This window comes from Raphanus sativus, chromosome 3 (genome assembly GCF_000801105.2).
Source record: "Raphanus sativus cultivar WK10039 chromosome 3, ASM80110v3, whole genome shotgun sequence".
Lineage (NCBI taxonomy): Eukaryota > Viridiplantae > Streptophyta > Magnoliopsida > Brassicales > Brassicaceae > Raphanus > Raphanus sativus.
In genome coordinates this window covers 17,144,387-17,167,688 of record NC_079513.1, presented here as the reverse complement: position 1 = coordinate 17,167,688, position 23,302 = coordinate 17,144,387, and the positions used below count along the sequence as shown (strand labels likewise).

The 23,302-nt window shown below is 33.7% G+C and overlaps 1 protein-coding gene across 2 annotated transcripts; it reads left to right on the top strand.

Moving 5' to 3' along the window:
• The first annotated feature begins 1,153 nt into the window (after positions 1-1,153).
• On the top strand, positions 1,154-2,797 carry LOC108844442 (uncharacterized). Of its 2 annotated transcripts, none has more exons than XM_018617702.2 (4): positions 1,154-1,736; positions 2,017-2,127; positions 2,245-2,325; positions 2,427-2,797. In XM_018617702.2, the coding sequence occupies exons 1-4, from the start codon at positions 1,473-1,475 to the stop codon at positions 2,505-2,507; spliced, it is 537 nt and encodes a 178-aa protein (XP_018473204.1). In that variant the 5' UTR covers positions 1,154-1,472; the 3' UTR covers positions 2,508-2,797. The 2 variants fall into 2 exon arrangements, with proteins under 2 accessions (XP_018473204.1, XP_018473205.1); XM_018617703.2 differs by having other exon boundaries at positions 1,158-1,736; positions 2,436-2,797.
• The last annotated feature ends 20,505 nt before the right edge of the window (positions 2,798-23,302 follow it).

Below are 23,302 nucleotides of genomic sequence, written 5' to 3'. Positions count from 1 at the left end.
AGATATTTTGGTTTCTGGTGGTATACTAAATATCTGTATCAAGAATATATTTCACATTTAACTATATTATTAAACTACATGTATGCTTTAAGAAGTACAGGAAATGTTGCATATATGATTGGTTGGACATGGTTGTCACATGGCAGTTAGGGCATCCACAACCCTGTTTCTCATGGGCTCGATAACCAAAGAAAGTATTTAATATTATTTTATTATTTTTATTCATTTTCGGTTTAAAAAAATAAAAAATAAAGAGGTCAATCACAGATTTCTACGCAGCGATGGATCCCGCGAACAGTCCTTAGTTAAAAATTAATTTGACATAAATCCTTAAATTAAGTGGATTCTACACATTATTATAATGATTTATTTGTAAGGATTTTGGGCTAAGAGCATCTTTATTGTAGTATTTTAATACATTTTTATTGTAGTATTTCAATACATCTTATGGGAATAAAATTAAAAGAAAAAAAGGAAAAACTGATGAGAGATGTGTTTTTCGATTACTATGCAAGAAGTGTTTTGGTGAATTTTGTATTCATTAAATAAAATGTTTGTGTACTTTAATTAATATGTTTATTTCTTTTTATGTTTTTCATTTCTATCTTTCATTTTTTTCATAATAATTTGAAATTGTATATTGGCTATCTTTTTATTTTCAAATAAAATTTAGTATTACTTTTCTATGTTTTCAATTTAAAAATTATTTTTAATGTTTTAAAAATTATTATATATTTTAACATTATTAAATTATATAATTATTAAGATACAAGTTTTATATCCTCCCACTTATCTCACTACTAATTAATACTAAACTTCACCTTTTATACTATTTTATTAATTTTTCACATCTAAAATATATCTCCCCACTTATCCCATTAAGGATGCTCTAAGGATTTCCATTGGACTTGGTCTTAGGTCCTTCTCTTGATTTTGCTTATATATACTAAATAAAATAAAAAAGTATGCCCATACCAAAGTTTTATTTCGAAAATATCTAATAGGGTATACAAATTCTTATTTCATGCGTTGGCACATTTCTGATTTTTTGCTTTACAGGGCAGCCCCCTCTCTCTTTCCGAAAGAATGTTAATTCCAGTATATAATACAAGTCCAGTCCATATTGAGATATAAAAAAATATCAATAATTTAAAAAACAATAATCGCTTCCTTGAAAAAACGGTCGTACAAATACAGAAGACAACGAATCTGATTAAGTAGAAGATTAGGTTTAATGATGTTAATTCAAAACCACCTTTACTAAAGTAAAGACAGCCGAAACCCACTAACAATCCAGCAAACCAAAACAGAGTACGCCCTCCGCCATTAAAACACCTCTCCAAGAAAAGCTCCCCCACAGATCAGCAAATATAGGGTTACTCGAAGAACCCCACCGTGACTCCACCGAGGATTCGAGTTCTTGCTTTGGTTTGAGGAAGAAGAAGAGCAAAAACCACAAGGAGAAACCGAAGATGACTCAGACCAACGCCGGAGCTGGAACCGGAGCCGCGGAGCCTCCTCAGCCGCAGAGCAACGAGATGGTTTTGCATACTGGAAGCTTGAGCTTCAGCAGCCATATGTCTAAAGAAGACGAAGAGATGACTCGTTCTGCTCTTTCTGCGTTTAGGGCTAAAGAAGAGGAGATTGACAAGAGGAGGATGGAAGTTCGTGAACGGATCCAGGCTCAGTTGGGTCGGGTCGAAGAAGAAACCCGACGACTGTCAACCATTCGCGAGGTTAGATTCTACTATCTCTCTCTCTCTTGTTTCAAGATCTTGAATTGGTCAAAGTGAGAATAAAAGTCTTTGACTTTTTTTTGTCTCTTCGGACATGAAACAGTTTGGTTTTGTTTTATTTGATGTGGGTTATTATGTTCAAGATCTTGAATTAGTCAAAGTGAGAAGAAAAGTCTTTTGACTTTTTTGTCTCTTCGGACATGAAACAGTTTGGTTTGATATGGTTATGTTCTGTTTCTCAAGGCAAAGATGGTTACTTTTGTTTTTGTTTGTTATGCAGGAGCTTGAGACTATGGCAGATCCTATGAGGAAGGAAGTGTCTATGGTTCGTAAGAAGATTGATAGTGTTAACAAAGAACTCAAACCTTTAGGTTCCACTGTTCAAAAGAAGGTACACATACGCAAACACACTCTTTGAGTTGATATAAACACATCCATCCAAAGGTTTGATCTTTAGGCAACCAAGTGAATATAAACCTGAAAATGGGGATTTTTTTGGATGAAACAGGAGAGGGAATACAAAGAAGCACTTGATACATTCAATGAGAAGAATAGAGAGAAAGTGCAACTGATCACCAAACTCATGGAGGTTAGTTCCTGAGCTCTCTCATCTTTAGATTCCTAATTTGTAGAGGTTAGTTTTTATCGCTTGTTATACATAAATGGTGTTTGGTTTTCTTCCTTGGGGAGATGGAACAGTTGGTAGGAGAAAGCGAGAAATTGAGGTTGAAGAAGCTGGAGGAGCTGAGCAAGAGCATTGAAACCGTCTAAATGTGGTTCAAGAACTAATTTGGATTTAGGATCTTCTGGTTCGTTGTGTGAATGTACCTAGTTTACTTTTTGTGAGATGTGTGTATTTTAAGATTGTGGGTGTTTTTTGTTAGTTTTGAAAATTCTTGGGGTTGGTTTGTAAAATTAACAAACTAGGGAGTGAATGTGAGATTATTAGGATACTGAAACTTTTCACATTGATTTTTTTTTTCTGTTTTTGCTTCTCTGTAATGTTTTTGTATTTGTCTTTTTGAAGAATTTAATTTATTTTATTTCAAATTGTTTTACTACTTTTCGCTTTTAGAAAATCTCTCTTTCCCAAAAGGAAAAAGAAAAGTGTATCTCGCGTGCGCTTTTGAGTCTAAAAGTTGTCGGAACGGCTGAATCATCGCAGTTGTTTAAGTGAGAGACAAGAGCTGGATGTAGAGACAAAGAGCTGGTTAATCCCTTCCTAATACAGATCAAATTCAGGGAATCGAATTTCCAAAGAACTAATGCTGAGAATTTGAGTTTTTTTTTTTTTTGAGCAAAGAGTTTTTATCTGCAAATTCCGCCTGTTTGACCCGTTGCAGGGCGGGTGCGGGTAGTCAGATCCGAAAAATTCTAACATGCGAGTGCAGGTCGAGTTGATTTTAAGCAGGATAGGTACGGATCGGTCTGATTTGAATCGCGGGTATCCACTAATCCGCAAAAAAAAAATTCGTAAAAAATATATATAAAATATTAGAAAATTATATCATTTTAACTATAAATATCTATTTTTAATTATAAATATATGATTTTAATTATTTTATTACAAAAATAATTAAAATATAATTAAATAGAATTAAATAGTTATTTTATTAAAATTTATATAACCCGAGGATCCCACGGATTACCCGTAAATCTAAGCGGAACGAGTATGGGTTTTAAAATCTTTTTTGGTGGATCATACAGATCAAAATTTTGAATAAAAAAAAATATCCGACCTGCGGGTTAGCGAGGCGGATTGATCCGCGAACCCAGCTCTACAAAGAACCACTAGCCAACACCGTGTTGGTTAGAAGTCCCATGTCCATTGCTTAAAGTCTGGTCAACTACGTGAAATTTTACCAAACTCATTAACTTATTTGGTTTTATGATCATATAGCTTTCTTGCAATCTCTGGCAAAATTCGAAAATTTTAAGCGGCTTAGTTTTCACTTTTAAAATTTCTATGGGTACATTATCAAAAATCGAAGTATGGTTTTGTTTCATACTTAGAGTGGCCACGTATCTCATGTCTACAGGAACCTTATGATTTTGAACGAGTCTCATGACTTTATGCTTTGTCTGCCTCCAATTTATTGACAAGTAGCTGCTACTTTAATGGCAAGTTTTTGTTCCATACAAAATTTTAGACTGATTTCAGAGGGCCGGCCATGGATCATACCTTATGAAACATTTGTCACAGGGTCCCATTTTTATAGGCCTCCATAAAGTAAAAAATCCAAATTCATTATATAATATAATATTTTTGTGATAATACAAACTCCACATTAGTTTTGTTGTTTTATTAACTTAGGCTAAATTTAATGGGCTAAACAACATAATAATTTAGTGGCCTACTAAATTTAAAAAACCTATAAAACTAAAAGTTTAATGTCGACTATGAGTTTTTTTAAGAATACTTGTGTTTTATCAGTTATTTAGCACTTTGTATTTGAAATTATTTCAATGATTTTTTTATTATTATTTATTTGTTGTGATGTAGCATATCGGCCCTCATTGTTTTTTTTGCCCTGCAAAATTTTAGGACCAACCCTGATGATCTTCTTACATCATCCGATAATTCTTTAGTTTTATATTAAATTATGACCCATTTTAAAAAAGATGGATATATTTTTTTGTTTTACCTTTTCAGAAATTTAATTTTATTATTTGTATTTTTAGTTATATTTATGTTTTTTTGTATAATATTTTTTAAAAATGATTAATTAAATATTTTAATAGTTGTATTAAAATAATTAGACCAAACATATATCAATATGCCATGTTGTTGTTTTACTAGAATAGACTAATTTTATTTTTAATGTTCAGGTTTTTTTTTTGAAAAGAACCTCAAGTCAAGATTAAAAAAAGTTATTCTTTGTGTAACCTGGTTTAGAATATTTTCAACCTTACTTCACATAATTTACTCTGAATTGGAATCAATTTCACTTCATTTCTACTCAGTAATAGAGTAAACAAAAATTTATAAATGTAATAATTTTTTTTGTTCATTATTCAATTTTTTTCACTCTAAAAATATAATAGAACTAGAGTAAACTCAACTCTACTGTAAAATTACTTTATTTTGAAAAAAGAAAAATTTGAATATTACGAGTTGAAAATACTCTTAAGATGCAAAAAATACAAGAGTTAATACAATCCCCCCCCCCCCAATCCGTTGACATTTTAATGTTATTTTTTTATGAAAATACATAAATATTCATTTAAAATTATTTACCTTCACAAAATTAATATTCCATTATTGTTTAAATTGTATTTTCCTATTTTCAGTTCTTTTACATAAATTGGGTTTTTGTTTCAGACTATCAAATAAATTATTAGAAAATCAGCATCTCCAACATCATGAGACAATAATGATAAAATAATGAAATAAGACAAGTGAATTAGTCGTTGTGCCGACCTTTTTGCTTTATTTGGTCGGCGGTGTATGCATATTGAATCCCCAGGCTATGCCTTTTAAATATATAATTATATAGTTAATTCGTTTTTTTCTTTCTTATTAGTCTTATGATTCCAATTTTACTTATTAGTTTTTGTAAGTTCATTTTGTCTTGTTGTATGGTAAACGCAACAGAATATAAACTTCGATGTTTTGTGATCACAAATCCCTTTCTTGTTTTTTTTTCTTAACAGTTAATGTAAATCATAACCAAAGATCTTTTCTGTATAAAGCTGAAAGGTTAGTTCATAAACTGCATTATTTGCTAATTGGTATATTACATCTAAATTTTGTATAAAAGGGAATTATTTATTATTCTAGACTTTAACCAATTTTTTTTTAAAATAATAAACTTTAGGGTTTTTAATGTTTTTAAAGGGTTTTTAATGTTTTCCCTAAATGAATGATGTATTATACAATACAGCCTTTTCCTGTATAAATCAGCGTCTCTAAATTTAATTAGGTTACACAAACTACCAAAACAAGTTATTTAAGAGTAAAACGATAAAGGTGTAAAAAAAGTTGATCAAATTTTGACATAACTGGGAAAATAAAATCTCTTTGGTATAATTTTATGGATTTTTTTATCCTTGTTTATCACTTCATTAGCTCTTGTAAGATATCATTTTACTAGTCAGTATGACTTCCGGCCGTAATGTTATTCCAAACATCAATTTATCACATGTGGAAAGAACCAAACAGTCGCCACCATCATTAAGAGTACCGCCTGTATGACCACTTGGTTCAAGCCATCGACAACGTGGTCCAGAATTGCATCCCTTTTCTTTATCTACCGGTAGCAATTGCAAACTTCGAGGTCTAACTGGTGGTCTTCAACAACGTTCGATGATCATTAAGAGGCACAAACTACCTTCATTCTCCTAATTCTTCAGCTATATTTCTCTGGTTTTATTTGGTTCCTTTAATACTTTGTACACCACCATTTTATTCATAAATTTCACATTTAAACAAAAAAAAATCAAATCGTGCTTATTTTGAAGTATTTTAATATAGTTGTTACAATCTAATAACCAAGTTTATTATTTGCTAATTTAGTAGTTTCTCAAATTTTAAAATCATTGGTATTTGTTAAACCACCTCTTAGATTTCTAAGTCTGAAATATTTTTGTTGCTAAGATTTCTTGAGTCAATTTCTAACTTTTTATTATCTGATTAGTACAATAAGTAAGAAAAATTCGTATGGATTTGTTTTTAGATTTTTTCTAAAAAAATTGATAAACTGAATATTTTATTATATATTAGAGACTATTTATTTAAATTTTCAGCGTGGATTGTATTAACATTCTCACATGTAACATAGTTTTGTTATAATCGCATATACACACCGCATGAAAATTTTTTTTGTCACTTAGGTAAAGTCTAAACTTATTATCTTATTTGGTTTAATATCACAAAATTTATGTATTTATTTCCATATTCAGGCGATCTTTGGTATAATTCAAAATTTCAAACGGCTTAGTTTTAAAAATTCAATTTGTGTTGCCACGTTATTGAACAAATTGAACTATGGTTTTGCTTTTGTTTTGATAGGCCACGTACATGTCGAAAGGCGCATTTTATCCCTGATTCTAAACGACTTTCATGAGTCATGGCCTTATGCTTTGGCTGCCTCTAATTTATTGACAATTTGGCTGCTACGTTGATGGCAAATCTATCTTCGATACAAATTTTTTTATCGAATAATTGTTTCTGGCACTTCGACCATATTTCAACTATTATTTTTAGAACAAAATATAAAGTTATCATGAGATTCTCATGGTAGGAGCCTGAAAAAAACTACTAACATTTTTGTATTTTTAATGGTAAAGACTTTTAAAAAAAAAGTTGGTTACATGTACTTGTGTGCATGAAGCTTTAAAGATGTCATGATTTCAAATTTACATTAACTGTCATCAGATGGAGTCATTAGACTGTCTATTTTTTTTTGGAAGACTTTTTTTTTGGAACACGTCATTAGGCATAATTTGTAACCAAGCAGTGTTTGATTTCATACGTCAAAAGTAGACGTTCTGAAACACATAGGCGTTCTGAAACACATAGGTTTGATTGGTAACTTCGCGGAAGGGTAGAATGGCGGAAGGGTAGAATGACGTGTGAAACAAGATTCTATAAATATTTTACCAATCAATAAAATGTTGCTGAATGAAAAAAGTGCAAAACAAAAATATAAAAAGAAAACTTATTAAGCCGAAAATGAGTTTTATTAGATTATTTGGTGGAAAATTTTACAAAATCAACACTTTCATATTACTAAATTATATGTTAGTACTATCTTAAAAATTAAAATACATAGCAATATTTTTAATGATAAATAGTTATATTGTAAATAAAGTTGTATTATAATTTGTATACTATTAAATGTCAATATATATTAAAACATTTTGAAAGATAAGCTAGATATTTATAATAAGAACTAAAATATTTTTAATAAATTTTAGTTATTTTCACATTTTGTAATAATTAGTTTAATTATTGATACTTGTTTTTTTATTATAACAAATTGAATACCATATAAAATAGTTTTGATCAATTTGATATGTATTTCATCATTTTGTTAATTTTAAAATTTACCACGGTTTAATTAATTTTTTTGCAGTTCAATCATTTTTCCGTGATTTGGCGATTAAAATAATGATTACCAATCGGAGCAATAGTTAAAGAACCACTCTAAACTTTTTTTTAGATAGGAATAACGAAAATTATTTATTGATAAAAAAATAAAAACTCAGTTTTTCAAATCAAATTTTTATTTTTAGACTAATTAAGAGTATCTCCAATGTAAAACTCTATTTTTTCCTCTAAAACAGAGTAAAAATGATTATGGAGTAAAAAATACTCCAACCCACTCTATTTCTTAATCTATAATGGTATGATGAACAAACAAAAAATAGATTACTCCATTGATAGAGTAAATTTTATTATGGAGTGAGAAAAGAAGTGGGATTGAAATATTTTTACTCTATAATCACTTTTATTTTATTTTGGAAAAAAATAGAGTAGGATTAGAGATGTCCTAACACCACATCTTGCCTCTCTCGAAAGTCTCCACTGCCTCCACTTACCTTGCCCGCCACTTAATTTCCAAATGAAACCTTTCTGAGTCGCCAACCCAGTTGATAGAACCGTTGAACATATTGAAGAGATCTAAACCTTAGGTAAAGGGGATATATGTACCCATCGCGGGATATGATTTGGATGCTAACATCAAACTTAAAACACGAAGTAAGAAAGAAGAAAAAGCACATACAGTTAAACTTTTTTATTAGTGGCCCTAAACGTCATGACCTATGTACATTCCACAAACGCAGATTTTTCTAAAATGAATGAAATATTATAGTTCTTGTTGGTTAGTGATCTAATCTTAAGCTTTGTTTAATCTGTAATCGGTTATCTCTTGGTATAGTTAGGATTAGATTGATTAAGACTGAATCGGTTTATGTTAAGACGGTTTAGATTAATTGATTCATCCGGTTAGTGCTGTACATCCTTGGTTAATATAAAAGGATAGAGAGTTAGAGATAGGAGATTAGATTAAAGAGTGAGAGAAGAGAGAGCAGCTGGTGATCGACTCTGTAACCGTCATCTTCATCATCTCGGTTGTGAGGTGGTGCTTGTTCTAGTGGATTTCGCTAGCTGAGTCTGGCTCCAGAGGATTAGTACTCCATATCGGAGTGATACCCCTGGGTAAACAAGTGCATGTGTCTTTACTTTCTGTTCTCTTGATTCCATTACTTCTTGATTGAGCTCGTGAGTGATTGTGAGGTCAAACGAGTGTTAGTATCCATTGATACTGTTCTGATTCATCTCGAATCAGAGGCATTCCGCTCAACAAGTGGTATCAGAGCCTCGGTTGTCAAGATCGAGGCTTCCGATGACGACAAAGAAGATACGAGCTGAGGTGGAGCTGTTCGACGGTACCGGCGACTTCTCGCTATGGACGATTCGAATGATGGTGCACTTCGGAGTATCATGATTAAGGGAGGTCGTGCTAAGCGATAACTTCGAGATCGGAGTTCCTGTCACCAAACCGGAAGGAAAATCGGCGGATGGTGATGACGATGATCAAGATACGTCGGAGAAGAAGACGATCCTTGATCCAATCAAACTTGAGAAAGACGAGAAGGCGAAGGACATGATTATCTTGAACATTGGAAATCAAGTCCTCCGCAAGATCAAGCACTGTACTACCGCAGCGTCGATGTGGTCGTCACTGGAAAGGTTGTATCTATCCAAGTCTTTGCCTAATAGAATCTTTGTGCAGTCATTGTTCTATACGTTTAAATGTGATAGTTCAAAGACTATAGATATAAACGTAGATGAGTTTCTTAAAATTGTTGCAGAGATGGGAAGCTTGAGCGTCAGCGTTACTGACGAGATCCATGCCATCGTTTTCTTGAGCTCACTTCCAGCAAGCTATGATCAACTGAAGCACACGCTTAAGTACGGAAAGGACTCTCTCACATTGGAGGAAGTCATCTCGGCTGCAAGATCCAAACAGAGAGAGATTCAAGATAGTGGAAGGAGCGAGAAGGGAACAGCAACGGTACTCTACTCCTCTGACAGAGGAAGGCAAAGCAGGAGAGAGCAGAGTGATACTCGAGGAAGTAAAAACAGAAGCAAGTCTCGAGGTAGGAAGGTCACTTGCTGGTATTGCAAGAAAGAAGGTCACGTCAAGGCAGAGTGTTTCGCAAGGAAGAAGCGAATGGAACAAGACAGTGATGGAGAAGCAGGAGTAGCTATCAGTCAACTTGATGCTCCAAGTGCACTTGCAACAGTTGGAGATGACGCGAGTATGAACTGGGTAATTGACTCCGGTTGCACACACCACATGACCTGCCATCGAGAGTGGTTCATCGACTTCAAAGAAGTCAAGTCTGCAAAGATTCTTCTGGGTGACTACCACACTGTTGAGACACTAGGGATTGGTACGGTGAAGCTAAATACTCATGGAGGCACAGTAAAGATGCTGAAGAATGTCAGATATGTTCCATCACTAAGAAGAAATCTCATCTCCACGGGGACACTAGATAAGCTGGGATTCAAACATTGTGGAGATGACGACAAGATCATCTTCATGAAGAACTCCAAGGTAGCTCTGTGGGGGCCATTGGTAAATGGTCTGTACATTCTTGAGGGCGAGACAGTGGTCCCGGAAGCTTGCAATGCGGAAGGTCTCAAGCAGCAAGTACCAGTCTGGCACAGCAGGCTGGGTCATACGAGTCACAAGAATCTTCAAACGCTTGTGAGACATGGAGTATTGGAGAAGAAGGATGTTGGCCCAGAGTTCTTTTGCGAGCACTGCGTAATGGCAAAAGCCAAAAGGGTAAGTTTTGGTGATGGTAAGCATAATACTTCTAACGTTTTAGAGTATGTTCATGCAGATCTCTGGGGCTCTCCAAACGTCCATCCATCCTTCTCTGGTAATAGGTATTTCTTATCCATTATAGATGATCACTCTAGAAAAGTTTGGATTTGGTTTCTTAGAACTAAGGATGAAACTTTTGATAGCTTTAGTGAATGGAAATCTCTCGTAGAGAATCAGGTGGATAGGAGGGTAAAATGCCTTAGGACCGATAACGGTCTAGAATTTTGCAACCATGTGTTTGATGAGTTTTGCAGGAAATACGGCATAAAAAGGCACAGAACGTGTTCCTACACGCCGCAGCAAAATGGGGTAGCGAGAGGATGAATCGTACAATAATGGAGAAGGTTCGATGTCTGCTCAGTGAGTCGGGCCTCGATGAAGGCTTCTGGTCAGAGGCTGCAGCTTTCTCTGTGTACACGATCAACCGGTCACCATCATCAGCAGTTGGTTTCAAGATTCCAGAAGAGATATGGCTCGGGAAGAAGCCAGGGTACAAGCACATGAGAAAGTTTGGATCCGTTGTGTATGTTCACACAGATCAAGGGAAGCTGAAGCCTAGAGCTGTGAAAGGAGTGCTTATAGGTTATCCTCCAGGCACGAAGGGTTACAAGATTTGGCTTCTGGATGATGAAAAATGTGTAGTTAGCAGGAACGTGAAGTTCTGTGAAGACGTGATGTTCAAGGATGTCTCTAAGAGCATCAAAGCTGGAGACACAGAGTCATCAAAGCAAGTTGAAGTTGATAAAGCCCCGGTTCTTATACCTGTTCAAGAAACTGGAGAAAGCTCAACTCAAGGAGGAGCTACTTCAGTGTCAGCCGATGAAGGTGAGGTTGATAACTCAAGTCAAGTTGATGTGGAGCAGGCCAGAGACAGTCTGACCAATTATCAATTGGCAAGAGATCGTCCTAGGAGAACAGTGGTGGCTCCAGTGAAGTTCAATGACTATGATTGCTCAGAAGTAGCGTTTGCATTGACGGTGTATGAGCTTATGAGTGTTGACGAACCAAGAGACTATGCGGAAGCAATGGCTAGTAAGGATCAGCGCAAGTGGATCCTAACGTCAGATGATGAAATGGATTCGTTGAGGAAGAATGGTACTTGGGTGCTGGTAAGAAGACCACAAGACCGAAAAGTTATTAGCTGCAAATGGCTTTACAAGATCAAGCCAGGAATAACTGAAGAAGAACCTGAGAGACCCAAGGCTCGCTTAGTCGCTCGTGGCTTCACTCAAAAGGAAGGCATAGATTACCACGAGGTGTTTGCTCCGGTGGTGAAGCATGTATCCATACGCACACTTCTGTCTCTTGTGGTGAACCTGGATCTTGAGTTAGAGCAAATGGACGTGAAGACCGCATTTCTTCATGGAAACTTGGAAGAGGATCTCTACATGGAGCAGCCGGAGGGGTATGAAGATAAGTCCAAGCCGGATCATGTGTGTCTCTTAAAGAAGTCGCTATACGGACTCAAGCAGTCGCCTCGTCAGTGGAACAAGCGTTTCGATGAGTTCATGACCGTACAAGGTTATAGGAGGAGTCGTAGTGACGCTTGTGTATACACTAAGGAGATCTCTGAAGACAATCTAGTATATCTTCTACTATATGTAGATGATATGCTGCTAGCAGCAAAAGAGATGCGAGATGTCAAGAAACTCAAGGAGCAGCTTGAATCTGAGTTTGAGATGAAGGACTTGGTCCAGCTCGAAGGATTTTAGGCATGGACATCTACAGAGACAGGAGCAAGGGTGTGTTGAGGCTATCTCAATCTGAGTACATCAAGAAGGTTGTCTCGAACTTCAGAATGGAAGGAGCAAAGAGTTCTCTGACACCGATGGGAGCTCACTTTAAGTTGTCAGCGGTGAAAGAGCATGAGGAAGGAATCGATACTGACGCAATTCCTTACCTGTCAGCAGTGGGAAGCATCATGTACGCGATGGTGGGTTCAAGACCTGACTTGGCCTATGCTGTAGGGCTTGTTAGTCGGTTTATGAGCAGACCAGGGGAGATTCATTGGGAGGCAGTGAAGTGGCTCCTCAGGTACATGAAGGGTTCTGCAGAAGTTCAGCTGGTCTACACAAGAGAGAAAGAGTTCAAGATTCAAGGCTAGTGCAACTCAGATTATGCAGGGGACATAGACATGAGCAGGTCGTTATCTGGCTATGTGTTCACCATTGGAGGGAATGTAGTCAGTTGGAGATCCAGTCTTCAACCTGTGGTGGCTCTCTCAACAACAGAGGCCGAGTACATATCACTAACAGAGGCAATAAAGGAGGCTATTTGGCTCAAGGGACTTCTGAAAGATTTTGGGATCAGTCATGGACCAGTTCAAGTCTGGTGTGATTCTCAGAGTGCGATTTGTTTGTCTAGGAATGCTGTATTCCATGAGCGCACAAAGCACATGAGGGTGAGATATGACTTCATTCAAGATATCATTGAAGAAGGAGAGATAGAACTCTCGAAGATTCATACAAATAGGAACCCGACTGATATTTTAACGAAGGTGGTTCCAGTGAGCAAGTTCAATACTGCGTTGAGTTTGCTCAAGGTCGTTTCAGCCTGAGAAAGGCTTAGGCCTTGCCAGACGGTGTAAGCTAGAGGTGAAATCCACGGGAGTGAACAAGGTTACTAGAAGAGCTGAAGTTTGAAGCGGTCAAGCTTAAGCATTAGCTCAAGGAGGAGTTTGTTGGTTAGTGATCTAATCTTAAGCTTTGTTTAATCTGTAATCGGTTATCTCTTGGTATAGTTAGGATTAGATTGATTAAGACTGAACCGGTTTATGTTAAGACGGTTTAGATTAATTGATTCATCCGGTTAGTGCTGTACATCCTTGGTTAATATAAAAGGATAGAGAGTTAGAGATAGGAGATAGGAGATTAGATTATAGAGTGAGAGAAGAGAGAGCAGCTGGTGATCGACTCTGTAACCGTCATCTTCATCATCTCGGTTGTGAGGTGGTGCTTGTTCTAGTGGATTTCGCTAGCTGAGTCTGGCTCCAGGGGATTAGTACTCCATATCGGAGTGATACCCTTGGGTAAACAAGTGCATGTGTCTTTACTTTCTGTTCTCTTGATTCCATTACTTCTTGATTGAGCTCGTGAGTGATTGTGAGGTCAAACGAGTGTTAGTATCCATTGATACTGTTCTGATTCATCTCGAATCAGAGGCATTCCGCTCAACAGTTCTTTTTAGAACATCCCCAAAAAAAAAATTTATTTTGAAGTTTACAAAACTTCATATTTGAAATTTTAAGATAGTTTTTTCGAAAAATAAAACTTCAAATTTAACTTAATTTTTTTATGTTATAGTTCTTATATTTATGATACTTAATTTAAATTAATAATTTTTTATAAATAAATAGCACATATATAAAAATATTATAGAAATATCAATTAACAAATGATACAATAAAATATATAATTTTACATAGAAATACATAAATAAATATTAAATTACAAGTAAATTACTACATTACTCTATAAAACTATTTTCGTAATACTTCTATTTTGATCAATTAGTACATTTGTTAAGTTTTTTTCCTAATATTGTTGTTATCTAAATTTAGTTTAAAAAAATATTTTAAATATTTTATTTAATTTTATTTGTAAAAATTAAAATTATAAAAAAAAAAATTATGAGTTATAAAAATTTGAAGGATTAAAAAGATTAAAATACAAAATATTTAAGAATTATAAATATAATATGTAAATGTAAAAACCAAAATGCAATGAAAAATATGAAACTTCAAATTTGAAGTTTTGAGTAGTGATACTCTATATTTGAAGTTTCACTAATTAAAACTTTAAATTTGAAATTTGAAATTTTCTTTTTGGAAAATAAAAAAAACTTATATTTGAAATTATAAAATGTCTTTTGGAAATGATTTTAGAAAGACTTCCTCTTTTTAATTAGAAAGCCTTTTTCAAAAAAAAGTAAAAACTCGCTTTTCTTTTTCTGTTTTTTTGCTAAAACTCTCGCTTTTCTTTGGGTGCAGTCTCTCTCGCTTTTCTTTCAACTACATAACAATAAGACCGCGACAATGATTTAGAATGAGGAATAGCAACAAACCTACGACAAACCTAATAAATTCGCTTGGCACCATAATATAACTAAAACAAATAAATAGATTATGTTTTGAATCTCCCAAAAAGCAGTGATGACTCATATGGTTCAAACCTAATCTATACGGTATTAATTAATTTTTCTGTGAAAAATTCTCAAACTAGGTACCTTCAAGAAGTGATTAATCGTGACCCCGGTTTCATAAATGATATGTCGAAGATGAGAAAAATAAATTGTTTCGTATCTTTTACATATAATATTGGGTCTCGTAATCTTTTAGGGTCCCTGTTTTCTAAACTTTTCATGCCGTTCCATTCTAAAATCTATTTACAACGTTATAATAAAAATGAGTGTTTTTTGAGAAAATATAAGAAAAATGAGTGTTGATAGCAATAATTGAAAAATCGCATAAAAATCTTTAGATATTCACTTGTGATTTAAACCCTTAAATTACTTAACTAATATATTAAACATTTGAGTTGATTTTTTATCACTAAAAACCTCCAACGTGACTTATTTGATTGTCAAACTAAAAATATGACTTGTTGACCTGTTAATATGGTGATATATCAATTTTTATTTATTTTATTACTAATATTTCATTATATTTAACCATAGCCCATCTAAATTATAAATCATAAATTTTTAGTTAATACAAGCAATTAACAATAAATAAAAATATAAAAAATTAGAAAATCAGTTTTTATAAAAGTCAAAATATAGTCTTAAAATGAAAAGGATTAATTTTTTTTCTAAAATTAATTTATTTTCAATTTTAAGAAATTTTTTTTTCTAAAGAGTTAAATGAATATCATTTTGATATATTTATTTAAAATTTTGTTTGAAATTATTTCTTAATTTTAATTTTCAGAAGATTGGCATCTACTTAAAATTAATAAATAATTTCAAACAATTTTTTATACCTTCACTTTTTGATATATTTATTTAAAACCATCACTTTCATCACCAGTATGTCAAATATCATACTGTAAAAAATGATATCGATTTTCTTTAAAATATATATAAATGTCTTAAGCTTTTATTTGATTTTCTTAAATAACTAAATAAATTCCTTACTAAAAATATTTTGTTTTTCTTTCTAAATTATTTAATTTAATTTATTAATTATATAATTTAAAATATATTTCAAAATAAAATTTCTGAAAATCGAATTAATAAATAATTTCAAATATATATATATATTTGAAATTATTTATTAATTCGATTTTCAGAAATTTTAGAATTGAAACTCACATAATTCTTAGAAAATTTTAGAACTTTTAACTTAAAAATAATAAAAGAAATTAATTCTTAGGAAAAATATTTTTTTTGTTCAATTTCAAAGTAACATTTGCATTGACGAGAAGACTTCCGTATAATTCTTCTACGACTAGAAGACTTACACGAAAGTCTTATCATGAACAGATCTGAGAAAATATCAATTTCATATTTTCAACGAGTGTGATAACTTGATTAACTTCTCTTTTTTTGTCAACTGATTAACTTCTTCTAACACACATAACTTCACCACGAAACGGACCCACTTGTTAATGACCAAGAATCATGACCTTACAAAGTTTAAATCAAAATCTTGGATTTTTGGATGAATATAGAAAGAAAGTGAAAGAAATATTGTTTTTTTAGCATAAATGAGATTGAAAAATTGAAAATCGATTTTTAAGTGTATTAAGAGCATCTCTAATGGTTGACTTTATTTTTATCTTCAGATATTCACTTTTTTCAAAAAGTCATTTAGGTAGATAGCTATAAAACAAAAGTTATTTAAGTAACAAAACAAAAACTTCTTTATTTAAGTTGTTGGTTATATGAATCAAAGCAAATTTACTTCTTTCTCCCCTTGCTCTATAGGGAATAAGATGTACAGCCCACATGAAGCTAGCTTGCTTTAATCAAATAATCACTAAACATCAGCATGTAAGCGTGTGTTTTATGTTGCTGTTCAGTATTGAAGCTAACTTGCTTTAATCCAGATTCATTAACAATAAATTTGTAGAAAATTTTAATGGTTTGTAATTTATAAAACAAAAGTGTTCAATAACCATTTATTTTGGATAGTAACCCAAATAAAACTTTAAACTGTAAACCCAAATATAAATTATAAACCCTAAACCGTAAATCCAAATTGAAATTCTAAATTTTAAACCCAAATATAAAATTTAAACTCTAATCCGAAATCCAAATAAAAACTCTAAAAGCTAAAACTTAAACCGTAAATCTAAATAGAAATTCTAAACCCAAATAGAAACTCTAAACCCAAATAGAAATTTTAAATTCTAAACCCAAATAAAAATTCTAAACCCTAAAACCTTAAATTCAAATAGAAACTCTAAATTCAAAACCCAAACAAAAATTTTAAATCATGCACCCAAATAAAAACCCTTAATCTCTAAACTCTAAACTCAAATATAAATTTGAAACCCTAATAAAAATACCAAACTCTAAACTATAAACCGTAAACCCAAATATAAATTTAAAATTCTAAATCCAAATAAAATTTTTAATTTCTAAACCCAAATAAAAATTATAAACTCTAATTAACCCAAATAAAAACTCTAAACCCAAATAAAAACTCTAAACCATAAACTCTAAATCCAAAAAATTCTAAACTCTAAACCCTAATTTTTTATACGAGTAATTATAATACTTTAAACAGATAACTTAACCATTAATACATAAAAGGATAACAACTAAAAGATATGGTACAAGTTAGTTGATACTAATCTGCTGCTCATGTGAATTTATAGAAAAGTAGAGTAAGAGAAATTAAAAAAAAAAAAGATAACAAAACAAAACCAAATGCCTCATCTTATTATAGGGGTGATAACGTCGTATAGAGAAATTCGCACTGTGGTCTTAGCATGTGTTACCACATATGCAAATAATCTTTGAAACTTGTCTATAGCATGCAATTGCTCTTTTTCAAAATGAAAAAAAAAAAAGACTGAAGCAACTTGTCTATACCGCCATCTGTTTTTACATGTTTTACAGATGCAGCATGGAAGGCAACAAACAGACGAGCGGGATGTGGTTGGATCTTCTACGACCAACAGGGAAGAAGACTAAATCAGGGCACTGCAATCTTCCAACACACCTCGACACCACAAATGGAGGAAGCACTCGCCATTAGATCGGCTCTCCTCCACGCCTTGGAAGCCGGCTACACAAGAATCTGTATCAAATCAGATTGTCAAGCACTTGTTGCTTCTATCAGCTCGAGGAACTACCCGACGGATCTCTACAGAATCAGCCGGGACATTGAACATATATCCCTATACTTCGATTTCATTGCTTTTTCTTTTGTGTCAAGAAACTTAAACTCTCATGCTGATTCTCTTGCAAAATCAGTGTTGTATTGAACTCCTCCCAACTACTCCTAGTTGGACTGTTTTTTCTTAATATTATGAGTATGAATGTATTCAAAAAAAAAAGCAACATTCACTCAAATGATTTGCTTCGTTTCTTTCTTGTAAAAGAAATATTCCAAATATATATTTTCTCCACCTTATATTAATTATTAATAACACTTTATAATTTCTAATATTTACTAATTTTGAAATCTATTTTATTTTAACATAATTCAACATGTTCAACATATCTTATAATAAAATTATTACACCAAATGTAAGTAAATAAACAATACATTATATTTTATAAAATAGATGATAGAACATCACTTATTATTAACACATTAGAAGAAGGAAATAAACAATACTTGGAACATGTAAAGAAAACAAGCGCACAAAGAGAACAATATTTAGAGATTCAAAGTAGGAATTATACTTTGAAAAAAAACATAATTTTATTTTGTGATGTGAATTCCATACACGATCCTAAAATTCGTGCATACATTCAATCTGAACAAACTCGAATTTTGTTGGAAAAGAGTGAAGAACAGCAAGCTCAACAACCTCTTCAAACATCAACTTCATTTGGAAAATATTTGAATGATCTTAGTAGTTCTGAAAATGATTTACCAAATTATTAAGTTTTAGTTTATGCTGTATTAGTAAGTTTAATATGTTTAGTTTTGTGTTATTAATTATGTATTTCACTTTTTATGTTATTTAAGTTATTTTATTTATCAGTATAAATTTTACGTATATTTAATATTTTAAATTAATATGATGAAAATAGCAACTGAAATTAGAAACTAATTGGATTGTATTAAAGCATATAGTTTTTTGGACAAAAAAACATATAGTTCATTTTGGCAAAAAATAAGAATATATAAAAGTTAAGCACTAATTTACAATGGAAAGGTCCATTTAAAAAATGAAGATATTGCATAGTAGATCTTCAAATTTGAAGTAACATTGTTTATTGTTTTATTTTGAAGTAAAAAGTGAAATAGGATTAGAGCAAAATTTTCTTTAATATAAAATAAAAAGTGAAAAATGAAATGGAGTTAAAGATGGTCTAAGAGTTTTAAATTGGTTGTTTATGGTGGTTGATGTATCGATGGTAATGATAATGTTGTAAATATTTGATGAAGATGAGAATGATAGAATAAAGTATTTACTTTTGAAAAAATAATAGTGGCATTTTCGTGAATAATTTAAATTTTTGAAGTGAATATATCAAGGGCTTATTGCAAAAGTGACTCAAAACTTGAATTCAAACAGAAAACTAACCTTTTCTTTTGACTCATTTTTTTTTTGAGTTTTTAACCCCACATCTGCATTTTATCTACGAAAATGCCATTAACCCTTTTTTTTTTTTTTTTTCGAAAATGGCTTCTTTACTGTCTCAACCTCATTTTCTTCAAGTATTTACAATATTGCCACTGCCATGAATAGTGGGAACAACCTTGTACGAACTGTTTGGAGCTTTTAATGCCCTTTAATGCACGTAAATCTCTTTACACTCTCTCTGTTTCAATTGTTATGAACTAAAAACAACATTTCTTTCACTTTCTCTCCATATTCATCCAAAAAACTGAAGCTTTTGATTCAAAATTGTTTGGAGCCATATTTCTTTCGTTTTGACTTACGGTTGCTTTCGTTTGAGGTTCTGGGTGGTTGGAGAAGACCCTGTGTGCAAACAAAGTCATCTCACCTAGTTGAAGGTACGAATTTGAATTTTTTTCAAAATCTGTTCGCGTAGAAGACTTACAAGTAAGTCATCTGTATGTAGAAGACTTACTGATGAGTCTTCTGGTCAAACGGACGACTTAAACTAAGTCGTCCAGCTTTGTTTGGTGAAAAAAAACAGTCCAGACGACTTATATATAAGTCGTCTACGAGAAACAGGCTAGTTTTGCATTTGACCGAATCGTGTCAGATCTTTGACTATTTCTGGACGACTTATAATTCAGTCGTCTCTCGGAAAGTTAAAATTTCAATATTTTATTAAACTAGACGACTTACGTGTAAGTCGTCTTAGGTTAGTTTTGTAGTTGAAAAATAAAACTTCATAATTTAATTTTTACCAGACGACATAATATAAAGTCGTCCCGTCAGAAGACTTAATTTAAAGTCGTCCGGGGAAAGCAAAGTCGTCCAGAATTTTTCCCAATTAAGTCGTCCAAACCTTGCTTATCCCGGACGACCTTAAATTAAGTCGTCTAGCTGGACGACTTTTAGTTAAGTCGTCTGGAGAAAGTTAAATTTCAAGTTTTATTTTTCAATTACAAAACTAACCTGGGACGACTTACGTGTAAGTCGTCTAGTTTGAATAAAATATTGAAATTTTTACTTTCCAGAGACGACTGATTTATAAGTCGTCCAGAAATAGTCAAAGATCTGACACGATTCGGTCAAATGCAAAACTAGCCCGTTTTTCGTAGACGACTTATATATAAGTCGTCTGAATTTTTTTTTTTAACAAACAAAGCCGGACGACTTAGAATTAAGTCGTCCCTTTTAATTTTCAATTGCAAAAGTGACCTCTTTAGACGACTTACCTTTAAGTCTTCTGGACGACTTAAATCTAAGTCGTCTGCGATAATGTTTGTTGAACTTCTTCATTTTCTCTATGTTTACTAATGTGTTTTATTTTGAATATTTGCAGATGATTTTTAAGTTACATGCAGTGTATGGAGAATGGTTGTTGAGAGATTTCCGTTGGGATTTTGTGGTTGATGATCTCAAAGGAGCAAGATTGTTTTTATTGAATGAAGATTCAACACATGCTGAACTTGTTGCAATGGCTCAAGAAGATTATAACCTGGACATGAGATCAGTGACTGTGGAGATTAGCTACTCATTACCAGCAGAAATGATGATGACTCCAAGCAGTCCTCCCATTCATGTTACAAGTGATAGACAAGTTCGAAACTTGCTCGAGATACTCAAAACGCATAGAGTATGTCTTTGTGTATCAAGCCGCAGCAAGGTGGAAACGGTTTCAGAGAAAAGAGAAGAAGCTGGTGATAATGATGAAGCTGGTGAATGGGAAGAAGATGTTGGTGATAATGATGAAGCTGGTGAATGGGAAGAAGATGTTGGTGATAATGATGAGGCTGATGAATGTTTTGAAGATGTTGGTGATAATGAGTCTGTTGAAGATGAAAATCAAGATGGGGAGGAGGAAAATGGGGAGGAGGAAAATGGGGAGGAGGATGCTGATAACACTATTGTTGGTGAAACGGATCAGAATGGTGGGGATTACAGTCTTTATGGAAAGGTTCTAGATGAGGACGAGGAAGATGATGATAATATTTGTTTTGAAGAAATTGAAAAGACATATGCTAAGACAAATGCTATTGAAGGAGGAAAATCGGATTGTACCAGCATCTATGTCAACCAGAGTTTTGTTAGCAGGGATGCACTGCTTTCAGAGCTGCGGTTGACAGCAGTGAGGGGTAGGTTTTTCTTTCAGAATATACAAATCAACAAAAACTCTCCTTGTGGCAATATGTCGGGCGGTTAGCGGTTGTGGATGGAAGATCAGAGCGAGTGTGAAACATGGGTCAAACACGTTTTGGGTAACAAAGTATGTGGAAAAAACATATTATGCTCAATTGAGAGACCGAATCGCTCAGCGGAGACACTGTACTCCAAAGTATGTTGGTAGTCTTTTCATTGATCGTGTTGGGATCATTGATGGGATAACTCCACAGCATATCACCTGATGCAATGAAGAACATGTTTGGCATGACGCTTGATTACACCACTTCATACAGAGCACTGTTATATGCACAGAAATTGGTGAGAGGATCAGCAGAAGAAGGGTATTCGCGTCTGCCTTCATATCTCGAGCAAATCTTCCATTGCAAATCCTGATTCTATCACGGCTATAGAACTTGATTCTGAGAAAAGATTTAAGTAATCTATTTCTCTCTTTTGGAGCTTCTATCAAAGGTTTAAGATATCAGAGAAGGGTCATTGTGGTGGATGGAACTCACCTAAGTGGAAAGTATGGAGGTGTTATGTTAGTTGCAGCCCGACAAGATGGCATTTTCAGATATTCCCATTGGCTTTTGGGATCGTGGATGCTGAAGAGAACCTTCTTGGGAATGGTTTTTCACAAATTGGCTAGTTGTATATCTCATGACAAGCCTCTGGTGATAGTCTCTGACGGCACGCGCGCCATTAAAAGTGCGTGTGAGAAGGTGTTTCCTTGGGCAACCGAGGAATATGTTATTATCACCTTCAAGATAACATTGTCAAAAAGTTTAAAGGGAAACATCTCATGTACTTGGTGAAAGGGGCTGCTATGCGCACACGGTTCACGATTTTAACCGGTACATGGCTGAGATACGGAGTGCAAACCCGGAACTTGCAACGTTTTGGAGAGGCCGACGCCAAGCTATGGTCAAGGGTTTATTGTAGGGGAACAGGTTCAACATAAAAACAAGCAACATCGCTGAATCTATTAATTCCGCACTGAAGCGAGCAAGAGGATTTCCGATTCCGTTCCTGCTGGAGTTCATAAGGCAGAAGTTAGGAAAATGGTATTGGAAAAGGAGACAAGATGCTTTGAGTCTCCCAACTGTACATAGCCGGGGTGTTGAATACTTGCTTGCTGTTCGATCAGAGATAGCGGATACGATGACGGTCGAACCAATTGATGGATGGCGTTTCTTTGTCAAAGGTGGCAAAATGGACTGTGCGGTTGATTTGGAACATGTAAAGTGTGGTTGTGGTGTCTATGGAGTGGAGAAAATACCTTGCTCTCATGCATATAGCAGCTGGACACATGCTGGTGTGCATATCGACACACTTGTATGTCCACTTTACTCAAAGAATCATCTTGTATGCAGGATACTCAAGAGTATATATCCCTATCGTGTCACAACATATTAGAGACGAGAATGCTTTCCTCCAAACGTAAAGCGTGGTCCGGGAGACAGAAGAAATCAAGATGGCAATCTTGGTTGGAGCTATCTAGGATGAGGGGACACAAACCCAGGAAGAAACACCAGGGCACGGAGATGCTCAAACTGCAAGGAAACTGGCCATACGAAACCACAATGTACAAACCAGTTGACTAGTTGTCCAGACGACCTAAATATAAGTCGTTCCCAGTCTTGATTACCCGTCCAGACGACTAATTTCTAAGTCGTCCAGTGTTTCGTCTACCTTCTACGAAGTCGTCCCAGTGTATTAGACTACCTTCTACTAATCCCTTCAAGTGTATTTTTTTTAGACGACCTTTTACGAAGTCGTTCCAGTGTATTTAAGTCGTCCAGTGTATTTAAGT

Bases quoted from the DNA above. Each gene is read 5' to 3' on its own strand.
- LOC108844442 (XM_018617702.2), top strand. From the start codon at position 1,473: ATGACTCAGACCAACGCCGGAGCTGGAACCGGAGCCGCGGAGCCTCCT. The intron at 2,128-2,244 runs GTACACATACGC...TGGATGAAACAG, and splicing joins GTTCCACTGTTCAAAAGAAG to GAGAGGGAATACAAAGAAGC. The intron at 2,326-2,426 runs GTTAGTTCCTGA...TTCCTTGGGGAG, and splicing joins TGATCACCAAACTCATGGAG to ATGGAACAGTTGGTAGGAGA.